The sequence below is a fragment of the Carassius carassius genome, chromosome 25 (genome assembly GCF_963082965.1).
Source record: "Carassius carassius chromosome 25, fCarCar2.1, whole genome shotgun sequence".
In the NCBI taxonomy this organism is placed as follows: domain Eukaryota; kingdom Metazoa; phylum Chordata; class Actinopteri; order Cypriniformes; family Cyprinidae; genus Carassius; species Carassius carassius.
In genome coordinates this window covers 19,726,877-19,747,980 of record NC_081779.1, presented here as the reverse complement: position 1 = coordinate 19,747,980, position 21,104 = coordinate 19,726,877, and the positions used below count along the sequence as shown (strand labels likewise).

Here is a 21,104-nt window from a genome sequence, read left to right as displayed (position 1 = left end):
AAACAATTAAAGACCTGAAATATTTCAGTTGGTGTGCAATGAATCTAAAATATATGAAAGTTTAATTTTTATCATTACATTATGGAAAATAATGAACTTTTATCACAATATGCTAATTTTTTGAGAAGGACCTGTACATATGGTATTACATTTTTATTTGTACTAGGGATGTTCATTTTAACCAGTTAACCGTTAACTGACTGTTAAGAATTTTGACCGATTAATACAATCAGTTAAACGGTTTAAAAAGTCATTATCAAAATATTTAGGTTTTTTTTGTTGTTTTTTTTTAGAGAAAAAAAAAAAATTGTTGCATGTCACACTTTTTTTATTTAATTCAGAAATAGGCCTGATGCCGGCGTGAAATGTTAACAAACATTAAAATAAACACTGTAAACATAGCTATGCTATTTTAGTTCCCCTCACTCAACAACAAATCCTTTCAATTAACAGAAAAGACCAATAATTAAAAATAAGCAGCTACAGTATAGCGATATAAACAACAAGGGAAAAAAAATTCATTTAAGCTGAAACGAAACTGAAACCAGGGTCTCTCATTCAACACAAAATCAAATGTTTCCATATTCGCAATGTATTTGAATGCCAAATTATTATTTATTATGTACTTCACTTGCGTTCCAATATCCACATAAAACAAAATGTTTTGCATAACATCACGGCGGTACTGTGATAACACTTAATGGCACAGATTTTACTTCATATTTAAACTGAGCAGTGTGTTTTTTTGGCTTCCTGTATTTTATCATGATAATGAACAGGGCTGCATTGTGAGCATTGCACTGTGAGCGTGCATGCAGCGCCGGGGAAATCACTTAAATTTTTTCCTTCTAACAGTGGAAGCAACTTCTCCTTTTAGTCAAAGATAATCCGAATTGTAAAATGTTTGCCTTTATTTGTGTACATTCACAATAAAAATTAATCTTTGTGCTTTTGTAAAATAAGCCTAAAGAAAAATATGATGCCACTTTGTGCCATCTGGTTTCCTTTTGCGCAGCACAAAAATGATTCGAAACTCTGCATAGCCACTCGTTGCACAAGTTTTTGTTCATTTTCTAAATTTATTATTTAAGAAACTATATTTAAGTACACATATTTCTCGTATAGGGCTATTTATTAATAATAAATAAATATATATATATATATATATATACAGTACAGACCAAAAGTTTGGACACACCTTCTCATTCAGAGATTTTTCTTTATTTCCATGACTATGAAAATTGTAGATTCACACTGAAGGCATCAAAACTATGAATTAACACATGTGGAATTATATACATAACAAAAAAGTGTGAAACAACTGAAAATATGTTATATTCTAGGTTCTTCAAAGTAGCCACCTTTTGCTTTGATTACTGCTTTGCACACTCTTGGCATTCTCTTGACTGCAGTAATAATGCTGAAAATTCAGCATGAATTACATTTTAAAATGTATAAAAAAAATTACAAACATTTCACAATTTGACTGTTTCTGCTCTATTGTTGATCAAATAAATGCAGCCTTAGTACGCGTAACGGCGCTGATCCACTTGTCCGTGCGACACTTCTGTCGCGCCGCGCTCCACTATATTCCTATGGGTGACGTTACGCGACTTTGTCGCACCCGCAAAGCATTCCGGGAAGGCGGCGCTTCATTTGAAAAAGTGCTGCGCGTCAAAAAGCTGGCCGATGCCCATCTTTATGCAAATGAAGTCCGTCAAACGCGGCGCGTCTATCCAATAGAAGTAGAGCATATGGTGACGGAGGGAAGTCTCTTCGCAGGTCACATCCTACTTCAAAAATGCGCGGAAACTTTAGTTCCAGAGTACAAAATGGAGGAGAAACTGATTGTGGCTGTCGCAGGATTCCCTAATTTATATGATCCGACTTTATTGTCATATAGGGACAACGAGCTACGCAGTTCCGCGTGGAGCAGAGCAGCTACAATGATCATTCTCTTATTCGATTCATGACTGAAATCCACAAAACACATCACTTCCTCGAACAAATGCTTTAAATAAGCAACATTTCCCGCTTGGTCAAAACCACGCCCATAGCGGCAAACAGAGGAACGCCCATCAACGTACAGATGTGGGGAGGCGTCGCGACACCACGCGACAGTCGTGTCGGACAAGTGGATCAGCGCCGTAAGACACTTATTCCAAAAACTGTGGTAAACCATTGATATGTGATCCCATTAAAAGGAACATGTAATTTCTCATAATAATTCTCCTCAAGTGTGACCTTTTCATGCTTTATATTGTGATCGAGGGGCATTTTTGTGCACAGCTTGACCTGTCTTCATATTAAGAGGATGATCTGATATAAAATGTTCTGCTTGCTTTCTGTATTTGCATACAAATATTAGGTCATATCCATATTGTATTTGTCTAGTGTTTGTGTTCTGAGAGCATTAGAGTGAATCTCTCGAGTGATGTAATGTTATGTAAATGTGCATAGCTCATGGTGATTGGATGGGCTGTCTGTACCTGGTAGGCGTGGTCTGTGTGAACTAGGTAGAGTGCGCTGGGAGCGGAGCGGCTAAGAGGGGTGGTGGTGCCGTTCTCACTCTTTGCACCGTTAGTGCCATCCGGCTGTCTCTGGTCCAAACCTGGCGGGGGGGACAGCACAGACGGGGACACAGGAGACAGACTGCTCAAACCGTCCGCCACAGAGTCGGTGTTCAGCTTTATCTCAGTGTAGTAGAAATCCTCTTCGCCGTCACTGCACTCGGAGTCACAGTTTCTCCTGAAAAGAGACAAGACCACTGAAACATTTTAATACGGACTCTGTGATTTGCTTTCATTTAATGTGCACCTCTAACATAACCTTTACAAAGTTCTGCACTATACTATATAGTCCGACACTATAATAATTCAGCACTATATTTTACATACTGTACAATCATACAAAGGCAAAGCTGAGAATAACTAATTTATATAATAAAAAAATATACATTTTGATTGATTTCATATTGATTTTAAGAATGATTTAAACAGCCAAACCTGTCTGTTACAGGACAGATCATACACTCAGACTGATTCCATAACTTAATTTTGACACTACCATAGTAAAATGTTGTACAATATTATACTTCACATACAATAACTGGACATACCATACTAAACAACATTAATGGTGAACTTAAATGGTCCAACAGTTACAGAATGCATAACTGTTTCTCATGTCCTTGTACTGAACGATATTTCTGAAAGATGAGACAATAGAAATCCTCCCGTATCTTCCAGCAGTACTTACACTTGTGCGCTTTAATTAGACTTCAGCCAAAAACAACATAAACCTTCCTTCACAATCATCTGGCCTTTGCTGTCATTACTTTGTGCCCAGCAGTAATAATGTAAGCGACGCGTGGAATTCCTGCTGGAATTAGTCTCATGCTCTGACATTGACTCAGGAGCAGGTTGCAGTCTCTTATCTCTCACTACAGGGTTCACTGTGATGGATGTCAGCTGAGATGGTGTAACACCATAAAATATGCATGGGTTTCTGTCTGATGTGAAACATATTTTGGAAAAGTTTTCTTTAACAATAAATGTCAATCACATGATCCTTCAGAAATCATTCTAATATGATGATTTGCTGCTCAAAATTTTTTTTTATATTATTGAAAACAGTTGTGCTGCTTCATACTTTTGTGGAACCACAATAGGCTACTTTTTGTTTCAGAATTCCTTGATGAATAGAAAAGTATTTAATATATTATTATTATTATTATTATTATTATTATTAATGTCTCTAATGATACTTTTTGTTCTCTACTGGTAGTATAAATAATACTGACCCAAAACATTTGAACAGCAGTGTAACAAACACCCCTCTCATCAACTGTTTATATTTGCCTTAATGCACAAGGCAAATAAGGCAGATTCTATAATATAACTGACATAAAAAGGAGGCATGTTTGTACTGAAAATAATAACTATAACTATTTAAATATGGTGCACTGCATTACATTAATGCCTAGTTAAAATGTATTGTGGGTGGTTAGTGATTAACACATTTTTTCATGCCTTACCCCAGATGGACGGTTCGAATGTGCCTCTGGATCCTGGCAGCTGTGCTCAAGACCTTCCCACAGTTCTTCCACAGACACTTGAACATCACCTTCATGGAGTTCTGTCAGGGACACAGGTGCACAGTGAGTACACTTATCCACATCAATCAGCAGACCACTTGTACCCAGCATTCAGACGATCACAAAGGACTGACACAGGAGGGATGCAAGAGGAGCGATCGGAGCCCAGAGCCTCAGCAGGACACGCACCTTTAGACGTCTCTCTTGCTTTATTCTGAGGCTGGTAATTGGTCGGCATTGAGAGTGACACTATAGCACAGTCTTTCAAAGCTCATGTCATCTTTCACACAATGTATCTGCACTAATTACACGATTGTCATTTGAGAGCTGCAGCTCCCGTGTCAAAACTGCACTCTGGTTGAAAACACAAGTGAGCATAAGTGAAGATACTTCGATCTCTCAACATATGCTATTATGCCAGTGGCATGCGGTAGTTTGTTTACCATTGTCATGACGCTTATTTAATTTTCACTAGATAGCCATTCTGTTGATCTGGCAAACACAGCAGCTCCTTCCCGCTTAATCAGTTCGTCATGTCCCTGGATGACAACAGCACCGCAATTCCCAGTGCTATAAACCAGCTTCTAATTAATAACAGTTCAAACCGGCTGCCTGGAGTCCTCGTGTTGAACTCAACTCTCTAGAAGGCAGCTGAAGGTCAAAGCAGAAAGCTTTGGCATTTGTCTTCTTTTAGGAAAGGCACTTTAGAGAACGCTGCCAGGAATGACACTGAGATATGACTGATTGATGGGTTGGGATGCAGCTAATTATTCCACAGCAATCCTAGAAATTATTCTAAAAGGAATGGCACTTCTTTATTATCAACAGAGTTATTAGATATTTTTGTAAAAATAGAGTGTTGTGTAAATGAAATAGTAAATAAATGATTGAGTGACATGACATACATAAAAGAAAACATGGTAATACCATGTTATATAGACATAATATTCACTGAAATATCACCACTTATCAGCACACAAAAAGTACTAAGTACTAACATGGCACTACTTAATATTCACGATGGTAGTACCAAGTGATGTGATTATCATAGCACCAAAGTATCATTTCACCATCTAATATTATGATCATTATAATTACACCATGGTACTGTCACAATATGTTTTGTAAGGACTGGAAATTGGATTACATATTAATATTTTCAGAAGAAAAACTCTGATATGCAACTAAAATATTAGTAACAATATGCTGACAAATTGCTTAATTATTTCTGTATAATATGTCCATGAAATGCATATTGTACATGTTAGTGATAGTGAAAACAGGGCACAGACAAACACTGGCACTGCTGTTGTCCTGGAATCCTAAGCTGGAGAGACAATAACAGAGGTAAAGGAGGTCTATTCATTCCCACAAATGAGGGAAGACTGACAGAATCTGGGATGCACCTGACATGAGCCTGATGAACTGGAAGATAAAGTAGATTGGTGTCTGTGAGCAGCCTAGTGCACTGGTAACTTATCTTCATAAGACAAGTAAATTGCTTCTCTACACAGCATCATCATGCCAGGTAACGGCACCTCCAAATGAGCTACATCCTAGAGAGGATAGCATGTTATTAAAAGTTAAGAAATATGTGCCCACAACTTCTCAAATAATCTTATAGAAGAGGCTAATATAATATATCATATAATAACACATATAATTAGCTTTTGCAAATTTTCCTCTAAATTCAGGAAATAGTCATTTCACATTCAGGAATAAAATACAAATTACAAGGGCTGCCAATCAATTAAAATAATCGAATCATGTTTCAGCTCTCAAACAGCATATTTCTTCTACTGCATTGAAATACACAAATACAATGCACTGATAAAAGTTGTTTTTGCAGTGGTTTGCGAGTGCAGTTCTTTGATTAGGGTTAGAAGGTTGCAGTTTCATATCTGGTAAAATAAATAGCGATTGAAATGCATGGTTTGGGTCCTAAAGATTCAGTATATAATTTATATTTTAAATAAATTGGAATTAATCAAATCACTTGAATCACATACATCAACTTTAGCACCCTTAAAAATACACACATACACAGCTTTCAAAAATTTCATAACTCTAGTTTAAAAACCCAATTTCTGATTGGCCTGATCTGAATCAGCCAATAATTTTAAGATTAATATATCAAAAAATTTCATTTTTCTAAAGGAGTATAAAATGTATGGAATTCTAGGCTGTAGTTTGTGCAAACAACACACGATTTACTGTATACCACCAATAATATAAAACAAATCTATAATACTAGTATTTATTATTTATTTTATTTTTTTTGCAAATATATATTTAAAAAAAATGTATTACTGATGCATATGCAAATCAACCTCTAGAATTCAGCACTCACAAATGAGTCTTTGTTTCACAAACTGCATTTAAATTTCACTTCAAGGATCACAAACCCTGACAGAAACATGGGCGGCAGAGTGGCAGTGGATTTTTGTGCCCCTTGTTGTAAATCTAATATCCTCCCTTACCCATTATTCGTATAGTAACGATTAACTAAGTTATGCCTGATCAAATCTCCATAAGTGAAGGTGAGATGACAGCAGCTCACCTTGCGTTTGCGGGGGATGGGTTCGTCGAACAGCAAGCTGTTCCCATCATGCTCATCGATGTTGTCGTCTGGTGGGCCGCTGAGGCTGGGCATCCGAAAGGGTTTGAAGCTGTCAGCAGACAGGGGTGGGGACGGGGTGGACGGATTTGACTGGTCACTGGGCGCACTCCAACTCCAACATCCACTGCTGCTGTAGCTGGATGGAGTAAAGCCTCCGTCCTTCCAAGAGCCGTTTAGACCCTCTGTAAGTAGAGAATGGGATACAGTGAATGCATAAAGACACATTAAGTGCAGTAATTACCATCATCCCGAAATATATACTTCTTTATAGTACACTAAACTTTCAATTAAGTGTAATGAGGAGTAAAAAGACATAAACGTTATGTTTATGAAACTCTCAGTGTGCAGCGTTGCTGTAACACACTGTAATAACAGAAAGTTAAAATCCTAATCATATTACATAAAAGCCACAATTATAGTATTCCATTAAAGCCCTTCAAAAGTTACAACACATCCTCATCAAGGTCTTAAAGGGGCTGCATGATGTGAAACATGATTGTCATCACAGAATGGAGCACATTAGCAAATGACCAACCATGTTTTTATATCAACACCTATTTATTAACTTTGAGGGGCTGTTATTTCGCAAATCATTCAGATCAGTATTGTTATTGTCAACTAAAACAAACTATTAAATAAAAATTGACATTTTCAACTTAGAAATGTTGCCTTTTGAACTAACAGAAAAAAAACAAGTACTAAAATTACTAAAATGAATATGGAAATAAAAGTATTGTGAGATAAAATAATCCTTACTATATATCATATGCAAAGTGGAAACTCAATCATATGAACTAACAGAAAAAAAACAAGTACTAAAATTACTAAAATGAATATGGAAATAAAAGTATTGTGAGATAAAATAATCCTTACTATATATCATATGCAAAGTGGAAACTCAATCATACCAGAGGTCATTTACACATAAAGGTTTTAATTTTAAATACAAAATAGTACAATCAATGGTAAACAAAGTCATAAATATAGAAGTCTTAAAGGTATAGAATTGAAAACAGTGTTGGAGGTCAGAGAGAAATATGACTCTTGGTGCAAAACCAAACATAAAAAGTACTTTGGGGACTAAAATGCTACAGAAGTACAGAATATCACCCCTTCAAGTTAGTAGTAGAAGATAGCTTTAAGACAAGACAGCAAAAGCCAGTCTCATGACAGCTGAACTAATGCACTGCTGTCTCATGTGACAGTTTTTCATACACATGTGACAGTGAAAACAGGAAATCGCTGAGTGAAGAGCAAGCTGTTTCTGCAGCTCAAAGCTAATACTTTGAAAAAGACTTCAAGGCTGAGATCATGGTGTGTTTGTGATCTAAAGTTACTTACCACTAACTTTTACAGGAGGGCTCCGCACCAGAGGACTAGTGGACAGGCTGGTCAACACCATGGCAGCTGTCACTTTGTCCATGTCCACCTCCTCCTCTGATTTCCTGTAAGAGCAAGACACAATACTTGAAGTCACCATGAAATCAAAAATGACAATTTTCATTCCTATAATCCGTCCCCTCCAACACCAGATGATCATAAAACCACAACAATTAGTAAATGTCAATGATCTAAACAATTCACTCAATAGAGAGAGACTACATTTTTGCAATTCAAACATCTGACTACTTTGAATGGGATTATTAAATCACATGACATTTACAGGTCAGGGGATTGTTTTAAGACAATATGGCTGCACATACAAAAATGTTCAATTGAATATTTAGGTAAGATATCGGCTAAGCTAACAAGCTTATCAGCTATCTATGTGCTAAGTTACTGTTAAGAAAACTTTCACAATTTGTAGATTTGTTTAGATACTATTATACATAATTAAAAAGACATTTCTAAATCACTCACTAAACAGAATATCCATTTAAAGTTCTTTCTGCCATAATCCAATGGTCAATGATGATCATTCATGCCACCAAGCCTCCCGAGATGAGATTATGTAAGCTCTCTCCAATTATTACAGACTTCCTTGATTCAGGCCACAAAAATGCTTTTACAAAAGTTGCTTTGAGCTTTCATGCCAGCTGCTGCGTTCATTGTTGTGGGATCGCCAAACCTGCACCGCACAGTGTTCCTATGATGGACCGAACAGGAACATCTGTCGTGACAGATGACTCACTCACAGATGAAGTGTACATGTCTCTTTATGATAGCAAGATGGCGTATGATGATATCTCAATGCAGCCCGTTTCTGCAATGGGAATAGACCAGGTGATCTTGCGACAGGTTTTTTCTTCTTCTTCTTTTTCAACATAAGAAGGGCCAGTTTTCATATAGCAAAGGACATCGGTAAAATCTTAAATAGTTATTTTGCGCCTGTGATTGAAGGATGGACGATGAATGCGTTGACGTGTGGAAGTAGTACTAAATTTTCTTATCCGTCAGCTCATTCTCTCCTGGGAAAACCTGAGCCGCCCTGCCAATAGCGCAGCATGAAATCTCATGAGCGAGAAAGACAGAGAAAGTGAGAGACCTCTGGCTGACAGAGAAGCCCGGGATCTCCATTAGAGATAGGCCAAATTTATGTTTCTCATGTGGTGAGAATGATGTCATTATGGTTTTCGGATAAATCACGGTAGGCTGCCATCCTCTTCAGATGCCACTTTTCCCCAAGACCCTACAATTATAGGTACTTCCTGGTCACCTTGGGAAAGCACGTTGTGCTTGATGGAGCTCTCCGGATAATGCCACACTGGTGCTTCTGGACGGTAGCTAATTAAGAGCTTTAATATCTCTCCTCCAGCGTAAAACTGTAAAATTGATTTCAACGCATTAAAACCTTTGTAATTAACATGTGATATATTACCACTCTTGAACAAAAAAGGATCTCTGAAGTCCCAAATCATGAGTCATTAGTGTCCTTATCAAGCCACGGGAGTGAAGCTGGGGGTACTTTATGAATGGTAATTAAACGAGAATGTGAGTGATACGTACACCTGCAAAACTCAAATTTGACAAAAGACAAGACAAAAGACAAAAGTGTCGTCTTTAGTTGTTTACATCATTTGCCCATTATGACCCATTCTACATAAACGCTACATAAGGGTTGCTTTATATAGCATAATGCATTTGCAAATGTTATTTTTGAAATCGCTGTGGCGTTTGTATGGGACAGAATGATCAACTGGTCAACCATCAGCCAATTAGTATATTAAAGAGGCCACAAAGGGGTGCTTAGGGGTCGGCCGAAAATGCATAGTTTGGTTTATAAAAGACAAAATACTACCATAAAGTGTTAAATTATGTGTTTAATTATTTTAAATAATAGTTTAAATAGGTTTTAATACTGTTAAAAATGCTTTCTAAAGACCATAAGATTTAACAGACAATAAGAGAAGGAAAAAAAAATTAATAATAATTTTATATATATATATATATATATATATATATATATATATATATATATATATATATATATATAGTTTTTAATATTTTTGTTTCTCTTTAGTACAGTGACTATAAAAAAGCGGATTTATTATTTACTTTTATTTTGTTTTGATTAATTTTGAGGCATGTCCTATGTGAACACCCTTAAGAAACATGTCTGATCAGTCTGTGGTGGTCATGATCATAAACCAGCCTAATTACAAAGAGCTTCTAACCAGTTGATTATGAAAAGATGTAATTTTGCACATCTCTAATCATGGCCTCTTCCCATCATCACTGGAATGTCTCCAACCACGAAGCTGGAAAAACACATTATGGGAGTTACTTTTCTCAAGTAGACAAGAACAGACAAACAGATGCTCTGCAGTGGACTAAACCAGTGCTGCATCTCATTTGCTGTTGGCTCACTCTCATCTCCCATCTCAGTTGACGTTTTTGGCTTTCTCAAGCAGGACAATATATTAATGCTCTTTCAGCTAATTTTTAATCAGGCAGTTTAAACAGTTTACGGACATCTGTTGTGATTCAATGGAGAGATGTGCCAACTTTTTGTGGCCGTTTAATCTCGCAAGACAAATGAGAGAGCTGGTAGCTTGAGAAAGGCTATCCTACGTACCTTCAGACATCTGGACCTTTTGTATTTACTGAGACCATCCCAGGAGGCCTGTGCCCATATTGGCAGAAACTGGAAAAGAGGTTTCCAGTTTTAAAATCACAGTGGTTTAGGGGAATACAATGTAATTGGATTACAGTCTTTTTTCCAAACACAATATCAGTCTTTTTGTGTTTAATGTAGTCGCTTTCTGACCTTACAACAGTGGCACAAAAACGTCACTTTAACTTAGCAAAACGATCGACAACTAATTGCACTCCATTCAGAATTCAGAGGACATTTCAGAGTCAGTAAACACTGATAACTCTGAAATAACACAGGGGAAGTCACGGGAATTCCCCGGAAAACCCGAGCACACAGCTCCTCCCGTTACCCTCCTCTTCCCATTTGGTTTTGATCAAGAGCAGGAGGGAGCAGAGAGATGCATTTGAAGTTGGCTTGAGCTGGGCCGTCCATCGTTTATTACGGTCACTAACGTATGATGCTCATTTCCTTCTGAATAAAGGGCAATAAATCAGACACCTCCAGCCTCCCGGCGTGAGCTCCTGCATTCTTATCACTGGCATCCATATAAAAATCTGCATTGAACACAGGACAAATATGCATGAGAGACACTGAGCCAATATAAATGTTAACCTGCTGTAAACATGTAGGGCTGGGTGGTTTGACTGTATATATCGATGGTACAAATGTGATGTGCTGTACAGTTTATAGTTGCGGTGTGATTAAAAAAAATAAATAAAATGCACTCAACAGAAAACAGCAATCTGTAAACTGTGTTGCTGAATGCAACCAATGTAGACAGCTTCATTGACTATGGAGCAATTTAGGTTGTTTATGGTTACGGAGCAATGATGCAACTTGATGCATTAAAATAGAACTGATGTGTGGTCACACAGTCACAAGTGCATATAGCAGCCATTTTCCAAACATTTAAAACAGATTTGTAATGTATTACTGCCTTATTTTCACTTGTGTTATGTAATGTGAAGCTGTGTTATTAATAATCTTACTGTTTGAGCTGCATCTATCAAGTGCTAAGGCCCTTTTCTTTTTTAAAGTATGTTATAAATCACTAGATTACAGATTAAAAAAAAAAAGTTTCATGGTTATGTAATATATGAGTTAATCGGCCCAACAAAGAAAAGTAATGTACAGGTGCAGCTCAACAAATTAGAATGTTGTGGTAATTTGACTCAAATTTTGAAACCTGTGTATTAAATAAATTCACTGGACACAGACTGAAGTAGTTTAAGTCTCTGGTTCTTTTAACTGTGATGATTTTGGCTCACATTTAACAAAAACCCACCAATTCAATATCTCAACAAATTAGAATATGTTGGCATATGCCAATCAACCCAAAACACCTACAAAGTTTTCCTGAGCCTTCAAAATGGTCTCTCAGTTTGGTTCACTAGGCTACACATTTATGGGGAAGACTGCTAATCTGACAGTTGTCCATCACTGACACCCTTCACAAGGAGGGTAAGCCACAAACATTCATTGCCAAAGAAGCTGCATGTTCACAGAGTGCTGTATCCAAGCATAGGTTGAGTGGAAGGAAAAAGTGTGGAAGAAAAAGATGCACAACCAACCGAGATAACTGCAGCCTTATGAGGATTGTCAAGCAAAATCGATTCAAGAATTTAAGTGAAGTTCACAAGGAATGGACTGAGGCTGGGGTCAAGGCATCAAGAGCCACCACACACAGACGTGTCAAGGAATTTGCTGGACCACAGACAGCGTCTTACCTGGGCTAAGGAGAAGAAGAACTGGACTGTTGCCCAGTGGTCCAAAGTCCTCTTTTCAGATGAGAGCAAGTTTTGCATTTTATTTGGCAACCAAGGTCCTAGAGTCTGGAGAGAAAATAGAGAAGCTAATAGCCCAAGTTGCTTGAAGTCCAGTGTTAAGTTTCCACAGTATGTGATGATTTGGGGTGCAATGTTATCTGCTGGTGTTGGTCCATTGTGTTTTTTGAATACCAAAGTCACTGTACCCGTTTACCAATAATTTTGGACCACTTCATGCTTCCTTCTGCTGACCAGTTTTTTTTAAAGATGTTGATTTCATTTCCCAGCAGGATTTGGCACCTGCCCACACTACTAAAAGCACCAAAAGTTGGTTAAATGACCATGGTGTTGGTGTGCTTGACTGGCCAGCAAACTCACCAGACCTGAACCCCAAAGAGAATCTATAGGGTATTGTCAAGAGGAAAATGAGAAACAAGAGACCCAAAAAGATGACAGCGGCTTATAACATAGCAAAAGAGGAACTCCCATTAAAAAAAAAATCTAATCACAAATACTACTACTAATGAATAAAACAGGCTGAATGTATCCACTTTCGTTTCCATATAACTATGAACCATAATGAAAGTTCATCAGCATGCATTGATTAATTAATTGATTAAACAAAAACAAAACAATTGTGACCAAATCATGTGCTCATTCAACCATCTGAGAAAGTTAGTCCCAAAGAGCGACCAGTGGGAAGAATTAGTCTGGAGCCCTGTCGATGCCAAGCTTGTTTCATCTAGACCCCTCTGCCTCAGCTCTCCTCACGCCCACTCGCACAGGATGAGCTGAATGAGTGGGCTACACCAGGTTCAGAGGCTCGAGGGGTTATTGTTGGTCAACACAGGGATGCTCGAAGCACTCCAGAAATCACAGTGGTTGGCATCGAACCAAAGCCAGCCTCCTCTTACCTCACACACATGGTCCAGCTCCCTGTAGTATAGATAAACATTGTGCCTGGGAAGCCTGGCCCACAGCCAGAGGAGTCACACAATGATTTCCCTTAATATTGGACAGCCTTGTTTACTTGCTAATCTGCAAACAGACAAAATACAGCGCAGTGTTTCGGCTACATTGGCCACTCGTGTGCCATTTATAGCCTCCCCTGCACCCACCCTGCACTCTTGGGTCGAGTTTTTACAGTCCCCAGCAGTGTTCATGTGCATTTCTTGATGTGAGGAGGGTAAACATGCTCACAAAGAAGGAGATTTCCACATTCCAGCTAAACATGGGCTGTGTAAGAGCTGAGGTATTTACGTTGAACATCAACCTCGGATAGCACTCTTTTCCACCAGCAGAACCAGATCACGTTTGTCAAGGAAAAGAGAAAAGAAGGCTTTATCTGACTCTGTCACACAGTTCCACTGTAAAAGAGCCCACATGAAAGAAAGAAAAGGAGAACAATCTCTGTCATTCATGCTGTTGGGTAAAAAAAATAAAATAAAATGCAAGTATGCTTCATACAACAAGCTTCTTACAAGCATATCAAAGAAAAACGCCAGGCTGCAGTTGCAGGTGAACGTTTTTGTTCTGAACTGTATATAGCAGTGAATCTCACTGTGTTGGGATCCTGATCAACCTGTTGTTATTAACAACCAGCTGGATGTACATTATACCTACTTAAATTCAATACAGAAGTATGGACCACAATATCACAAGTACTTGTATTTATCATTTAACTTTTTCCTGTATGATAGGCTAAACAAAACAAAAGCTAAATTGTTACAAGTCCTCCCTGGAAACTGCTTAGATGTCCCAGGTTGGGAATCAGTGATGTAAATTAACCTATATACTTCAAGCTTCAAACATAGTCCCACCTCAGGAGAAATTAACGTGAAATATGGTTGTGTGCATCTATGAGATGTGGCATTGGTGCCCTACGGTACTTTTATAGTCTACATTCCACAGTATAGGTCAGACAAAGATATGACCCACAAAAAGAACCGGCAAAAGACCCACCGTAGACTTTGCATCACCTCCCCCAGCTGAGAGGCACTATAAAGGAGTACCTGAACTGCATTCACAAAGCCAGCACTGGGATGTTTAAGAGCTGCATCGAGTGACAGGCATAGCAACTGCTTTGATGGACTTGATGTTTTTGTCTGACCTAATGAGCGATGGGAATACAGAGCTTGTTGCTGCTGCAAGCAATTCATTTAGCCGCCCCTTTTGTCAGGAAAACAGCGAGGTGATAGTGAAAGGAGGCGGCATCAATGTGTGTGAGAGAGAGAGAGAGAGAGAGAGAGAGAGAGAGAGAGAGCAGCAACAATGACTGCTGATCACACTTCATCTCTTCTATTCCCTGAAAACTAAACTCACATCAATGCCTGTGTGTTCCTGCTGGCTACCTGCCAGATTCAGATGTTGTCTTCAAGTCACATTGCAATGATCATATTTATGAGATGGGAGGCTACAGTGTTGTATTAACCATCTGGTAAAGGAAAATTCTGTCATTTGCTCAATTTCATGTCATGTTTTTATTCCTTCTATGAATTTCAAAGGAGTTCAGTCTTGTTTTTTGCAGTTAAAGCATTTAATAAAATATCTGTCTTTATTCTTCAATAAAGAAAAGTGGTAGAGGTTTGAGATGACATGATGGCGAGTAAATGGCGACAATTGTTTTGGGTGAACTGTCCCATAAGTTAACTTTTTGAGATGAGGCAGTGTCAGTTCAGAGAATCATAATTTAAAGTAGGGGCATTCCAAGGATGGGCTAAGGAGACTTAAACCCTGAATATTTTTATTATTACCCTGTACACATCAGCTCTGAGTTTTCATACACATAAAATAATTTCTATTAGACCACGGATTTGCTCACATCCGATTGAATCTAGTCACATTGTCATTCACTCCTGACAAGAACTGCCCAATGAGGCTCACCGTAAACTGGCCAACCAGCAATCAGAAGCTTTAACAGCTGCTTCGGGTATCTGTGACTTACATTATAACTTGTCAATTTAGGTTATTTGTTACCTAGCACTGTCACTGTAAAGCAAAAAATATAGATATTTAATCACAGAATTGTATGTAGTCTTCCTAGGACACACGATTATATGAATGCGATTATATGAATAGTTTGGTTAGCATAGTCTGCTTTAGCAAGGCAGAGTTTTCTTTGTTTCATGGCAACAATTCGATGAACAATAAATAAATATTTAGTGATTTAAATTGTAGAGACAATATTGTCTTTTTTGCTCTATTTTAGGGATGCATCGATACCATTTTTTCAGAACCAATCCGATACCAAAAATTCTGAGTATCGGCCAATACATATACAGATCCGATAAAGACCTTCTATACCACTCTGTGTTGACCTGATCATCACTCTTTTGTGTTAAACACAATCTACTAAATATATACAACTTCATTATAAAGAAAAATAACAAATGAAAAAATAAAATAATCATAATCGATGACAAAAATACTATAATAAACTAGGTTTGTGGGTAATTCAGCAGCAAAAGTTAAGAGTCCACAATAATTTTACAAAATCAAAACATTCAGTGAAAAATTTTTTTGTGGGGAACAAATAAAAGTGAATAAGTGTAGGACTAAATCTGGTAAAATATTACACATTGCTCTTTGTATTGTTGTAAAATACATTTATGAAAAACAGTATATTTATATATAAATATATACTATAAAATAAGACATTTATTTTAAATGTATAGCACAGTAACGAAGCAGCAACATACAGTATGATAATCTATAGGACAGAACAAAGGCTATTAATGTTTCATTGTGCAAGACTATTATAATATGAAAGGCTCCAATACAGAGCAACACAAAGCGTTTTATGCACATCCCATGCACAGAATGATGCAGAATGAAGCAACAGTCTCAGCGCACAGTGCGCCACATAGAAAAGTTCAAAGCACAAATGGAAGAGATATTGATGCGTAGTGTACAGTATGTTATCTGTGAGAGAGTCTTTTCTTTGAACAGTTTTACATTTCAGTTAGTGTGCGTGTGAAGAACAATTAAAAGAGATCTGGACTCCAGTGTTGTGATCTAACAGAGACCCGGTATAACATGATGTAGCAATAGCACTACACATCAGCAAGATAAAGTCCTTTTATGCAAAACCTCTGATCTTCATCTACAGATCAAGTTTAATAATAGGAACATTGAATCATCTTAGAGAGAGTTTCATCGTCTTTCATCTTGTAAGCAAAAATGACACGCAGATAAATGGAGGATGACAGACAGCTGCAGCAGAAAGAAAAGTTTAACTTAAATATTCATCTGAACCCTACATTAAACTATGGAATGGCTTCAAATGACTTGGGATTTAATGCACTAAAACTTTATGGTGCTTTATAATGTAGTTGTGTCTTTCGTGGGGCTTAATTAATAACACAGAATAGTATACACACAGTATCGGAATTGGATCGGACTCGTCTGAACGATACCCGATCAAGCAGAAAATGGCAGTATCAGAGCCGATATCAATCCTGAGTTTCGGATTGGTGCATCCTTACTCTATTTTGCTGATGAAAATGGTTCCAAACAAAGCGATGTTGTCTGCAGCAACAAACTGGTGTTTCCTTACTGAATAATTTCAGAACCACCCCGGATGGAAAGTAGTTGGTATTGATTAATTGAAAAGTCCATTTAAATTGATAAATTGAAGTCCATTTTTTTTCTATAGCACCTTTCAAAATACATATAGTATAATTTCTAAATAGATTTAGAAAAAACTGTGCCTTAATTCACCAATTTATCAAGCCATAATAAAAAGCCATAATAACTGTGAGGACCAAACTCACTAAACATTTTTCACCAAGATAATCTAATCTAAATAGGATTTGTAGAGAATTATTTCTTGTAGTGTTGGACACATCAGTAAGAACATGTTGAATGCTACAAACCTTTCATGTTTTGCATTGCACAAGATTGTTTATGATGAATGGTAACAGAATGGATGCCGGCTGCCTACAATGGCTAATGATGTATCTTTTAAAGTCTTTGCGTCAAAGGCAGAGTGTCCCTATCCCATGCCCACCATCCCTCGAGCCGGCACGTGACCTCTGTCCATCCCCCCGCCAGCATCACCCACGTTCCCCAGGGAGCCATCACTGCGACAGAGACACTCCCAATTACACATTGTGGGGGGTATTGGAGTGCCTCATAAATCTCCCTACTTCACGAGATGGGGCTGATGGGTAAGAGTGTGTGCGTGGGGTGTTGTGGGGGTAGTCGTCTTCCCCTGAAAATCATGTCCTAACTGCCTCAGGCCAGGACAAAGATCCTGTCACTTGGAAAGTGCGTTATGGACAGTTATGGTGGTTTCCACAGGTTTAATACATTGGTGGACTCCACACAAAGCCGCCTGAGGGGTATAATTAAAATGGCAGGTGCATGGTTAACAGTGAGAAGTTGACTGGTTAGAAGCTCAAAGGAACACCGCTTCCATTAATATGTGATCTGTTTACCACCATTATGCATAGAGAGAGCAGAAACCATCAACCTTCTGCTGCAGAGCCTGTAGAACAACAATACACAATATATTTGCTAGACAATACAAAGGCATGCTTGAAGAATATTAGAAGATGTTTGCCAAGGTAGCATAAATATTACTATTGCTAATATTCACAGTAAGATTAGAGATTTGAACAAACCCCTATCAATAAGTATCAAACAGGGAGAAACAGTGCTATTAGTATTGTTATTATTATCTTTAATAATTGTTTAATATTTTGAATTAGCTTTTAAGTTTATATTTTGATATTAAATTTTAGTTTTAGTAGTTTTATGTAGTTTTGTCATTTTATAAATTTGAGTAAAATATTTATTTAGCTGTTTTCCAGTTTTAGTTATATATATTTATAGAAATACTTAGATATATAGATATATTCATAGAGATATATTATAGATATATTTTTAGCTATATCTATTTTTAGTACTTTAAATATTTACATCAATTAGTTACCACGGCAACATTTCTAGTTTTCATTTACATTTTCTAAAGTTTAAGTTTTTCATCTAGTATTTATATATATAATATATATTTATCTCCTAGTTAAGCAAAATATTTTAAATATTTTTTTTAGTTAAGAATAACACTGCCTTGTGAAGGATAAAATATAATAATAATAATAATAATAATAATAATAATAATAATAATAATCAGCAATTTAACACTAAAAACTAAACGGTGGTGCAAAAGAGAACGAAACAAACGCAAGGGCACCTCAGTTGAAGCTGTAGAAATAAAATATTGGCTAAATATATTTTAAATATTTTTGGGGAAAATATATTTTCCAAACACTCCAGTGTGCATTTGTGTTTGAACTCTGGAGAGTTTCAAAGATTTCTATTTTCTGTTTTTGTTGCATTGAGCAATGTAGCTAAACACCAACATTTTCTGTTGATTCCTTGAACACAGTGGCCAAGCAGAGCCATTTATGTTAGAATCCACTCTCCACTCAAAATTGCACACTCGAGAGTCTCTCATTATAACAAAAAAACAAAGTCTAATGGGTTGTAAACAAAACTATTTTTTAGTAATAATGACCTTTGAAGCATTAGCAAATTCTCAAATTATCCTAATTTAAATTCTCAAAATGTAAAAATCTGTTGTTCTGTATATTGCTAACATTTTCTTGATTTATACATGAGTCACATTGCGATTTAGCAAATAATTGAAATGGCTGCATCTTCAAAACGGTAAACAAGACTATAACAGCAATATAACAGCACTCATTTTCCTTTGTTTCGGTCATGGCATGTTGATTCTGTGCATGGTCACTTTCTGGGTGCATAAGCTACGCACACTTGGTAAACAGCAGAAGATGCCAGGGTTAAGGTAGAGATGGCGCCAGGCTACTGTTCCTTATGTAAATGTGAAAGCAAGAGGAGGTGTAGCTCAATGCCCTGCACAGCAGTGGACGAGCCGCTCTCTTACAGTGCAGAACAACAGAAGCCACAGAGACAAAGGGGGAGAGCAAGGAGCAAGAGTACAAACAGAAAAGAGAAGGTGAGAGAGAAAGACAGCATCACAGCAAGATGGAGAGGGGTCTTGGCCACACCTGAGAGTGTGGTGGAAGAATGCAAGGAGGAGGGGGACGGAGCTCTCATTGTTTCTGAGTGGCTGCGGGAGGGCCGCTGCTGTATTTATGGCCGTCACGTAGCGCTCTAACCTCGCCGGGAATGACAGTGAGCTGCTGAAAGGGGGGTTAAGTTAACCAAATGTAGTCTCAAGAGGGCTTTAACCTCATTTAATCACCGGTGAAATGCATTATAGTGCTTTTTTATGCCAGTGGGCCTTTTTAGTGTTAATATTCAGCGGAAATCTGGAAAATACAACAATGTTTTTAATTATTTTTGATTTATAGTAATATCATATAATAATAAGAATGTAAAAATTTAAACTGCTGAACTTTATTACAAAATAACAATAATGACATCATGAAAATGTGATGTAAATATAAACATATACATATATATATATATATACACATATATATATATATATATATATATAAAACACACACACACAGACACACACATATATATATATATATATATATACATATACATATACATATATACATACATACATACATACATATATATATATATATATATATATATATATATATATATATATATATATATATATATATATAAAACACACACACACACACACACACACACACACACACACACACACACACACACACATATATATATATATATATATATATATATATGGGAAGTCGTGGCCTAAGGTTAGGAGTCATACTCTCTAACCATTAGGCCATGACTTCCAGAGCACGAATTCTGAGTATGGGTCAACATACTTGGCTGTATGTCATGTCACTTTCACTTTCATATATAAATAAAACATTAAAAAGTCAACTCCTCTAGTAAAAAATATATATATTTTTTTTTTAGAAAGTAATTTTACCGTCCATTTTGTTATCTTTTTTAATTATATTTAGCTGTTTATTAAAAATTATGTATTATAGAAATATATAATAAAAATAAAAATGAGCTGTTTAACATTAAAAAATGCCTCATCATATTGAAGCTCATAAATAGCACAACACATTGAAATGTTTAATATTTTTATTAAATGAAATTAATAATAATAATAAAAAGACTTGTCTTTTAAAATGTTTTTTTAGAAAGGCATTGCACAGTATAATTAAACATTTTAATTGTATATGTTGCTGATAACTTAAAAAGCAATTGTTATTAAATATGACGTTTCATCAATAATAACACAATGATTGTAATTTTAATAATCGTACTTTTTACATATATCAAATAAACAGCCTATTCAAAGACTAGCTGATTTAAATATGTTGTTTTGCAGATCCCTTGTATAGGCAGACAGCTGTCAAGCAAATGAGCAACAGGGTTTGAGTAAAGAATGACTGAGACAAAGCAAGAGAGAGGGCGGGAAGGGGGAGTTGGCCAAGTCATTTGTGCAGTGTTTCCTGTCGCTATGTGCTGTGAAGTAGTGCCAAACCCTAACCCCTCGCTTTCACAGTTCCTCGAGTTACATGAGAGACTTCAATACACACACAAGCCTCTGAGCACAGAGAGGAGGAGCAGCCCCTACCGCTCCCACAG

At 36.8% G+C, this 21,104-nt stretch overlaps 1 protein-coding gene across 4 annotated transcripts in view; it reads right to left on the bottom strand.

Annotated features, from left to right (window-relative positions):
* LOC132104361 (zinc finger protein 704-like) overlaps window positions 1-21,104 on the bottom strand; it is a 69,832-nt gene that overhangs the window by 8,145 nt on the left and 40,583 nt on the right. For all 4 annotated transcript variants that reach the window (XM_059509787.1, XM_059509788.1, XM_059509785.1 and 1 more), the window contains exons 3-6: window positions 8,058-8,161; window positions 6,657-6,898; window positions 4,037-4,137; window positions 2,490-2,748 (exon numbers count right to left, since the gene is read on the bottom strand). In XM_059509787.1, the coding sequence (XP_059365770.1) occupies window positions 2,490-2,748; window positions 4,037-4,137; window positions 6,657-6,898; window positions 8,058-8,161 (706 nt within the window). The remainder of the gene's footprint in view (window positions 1-2,489; window positions 2,749-4,036; window positions 4,138-6,656; window positions 6,899-8,057; window positions 8,162-21,104) is intronic.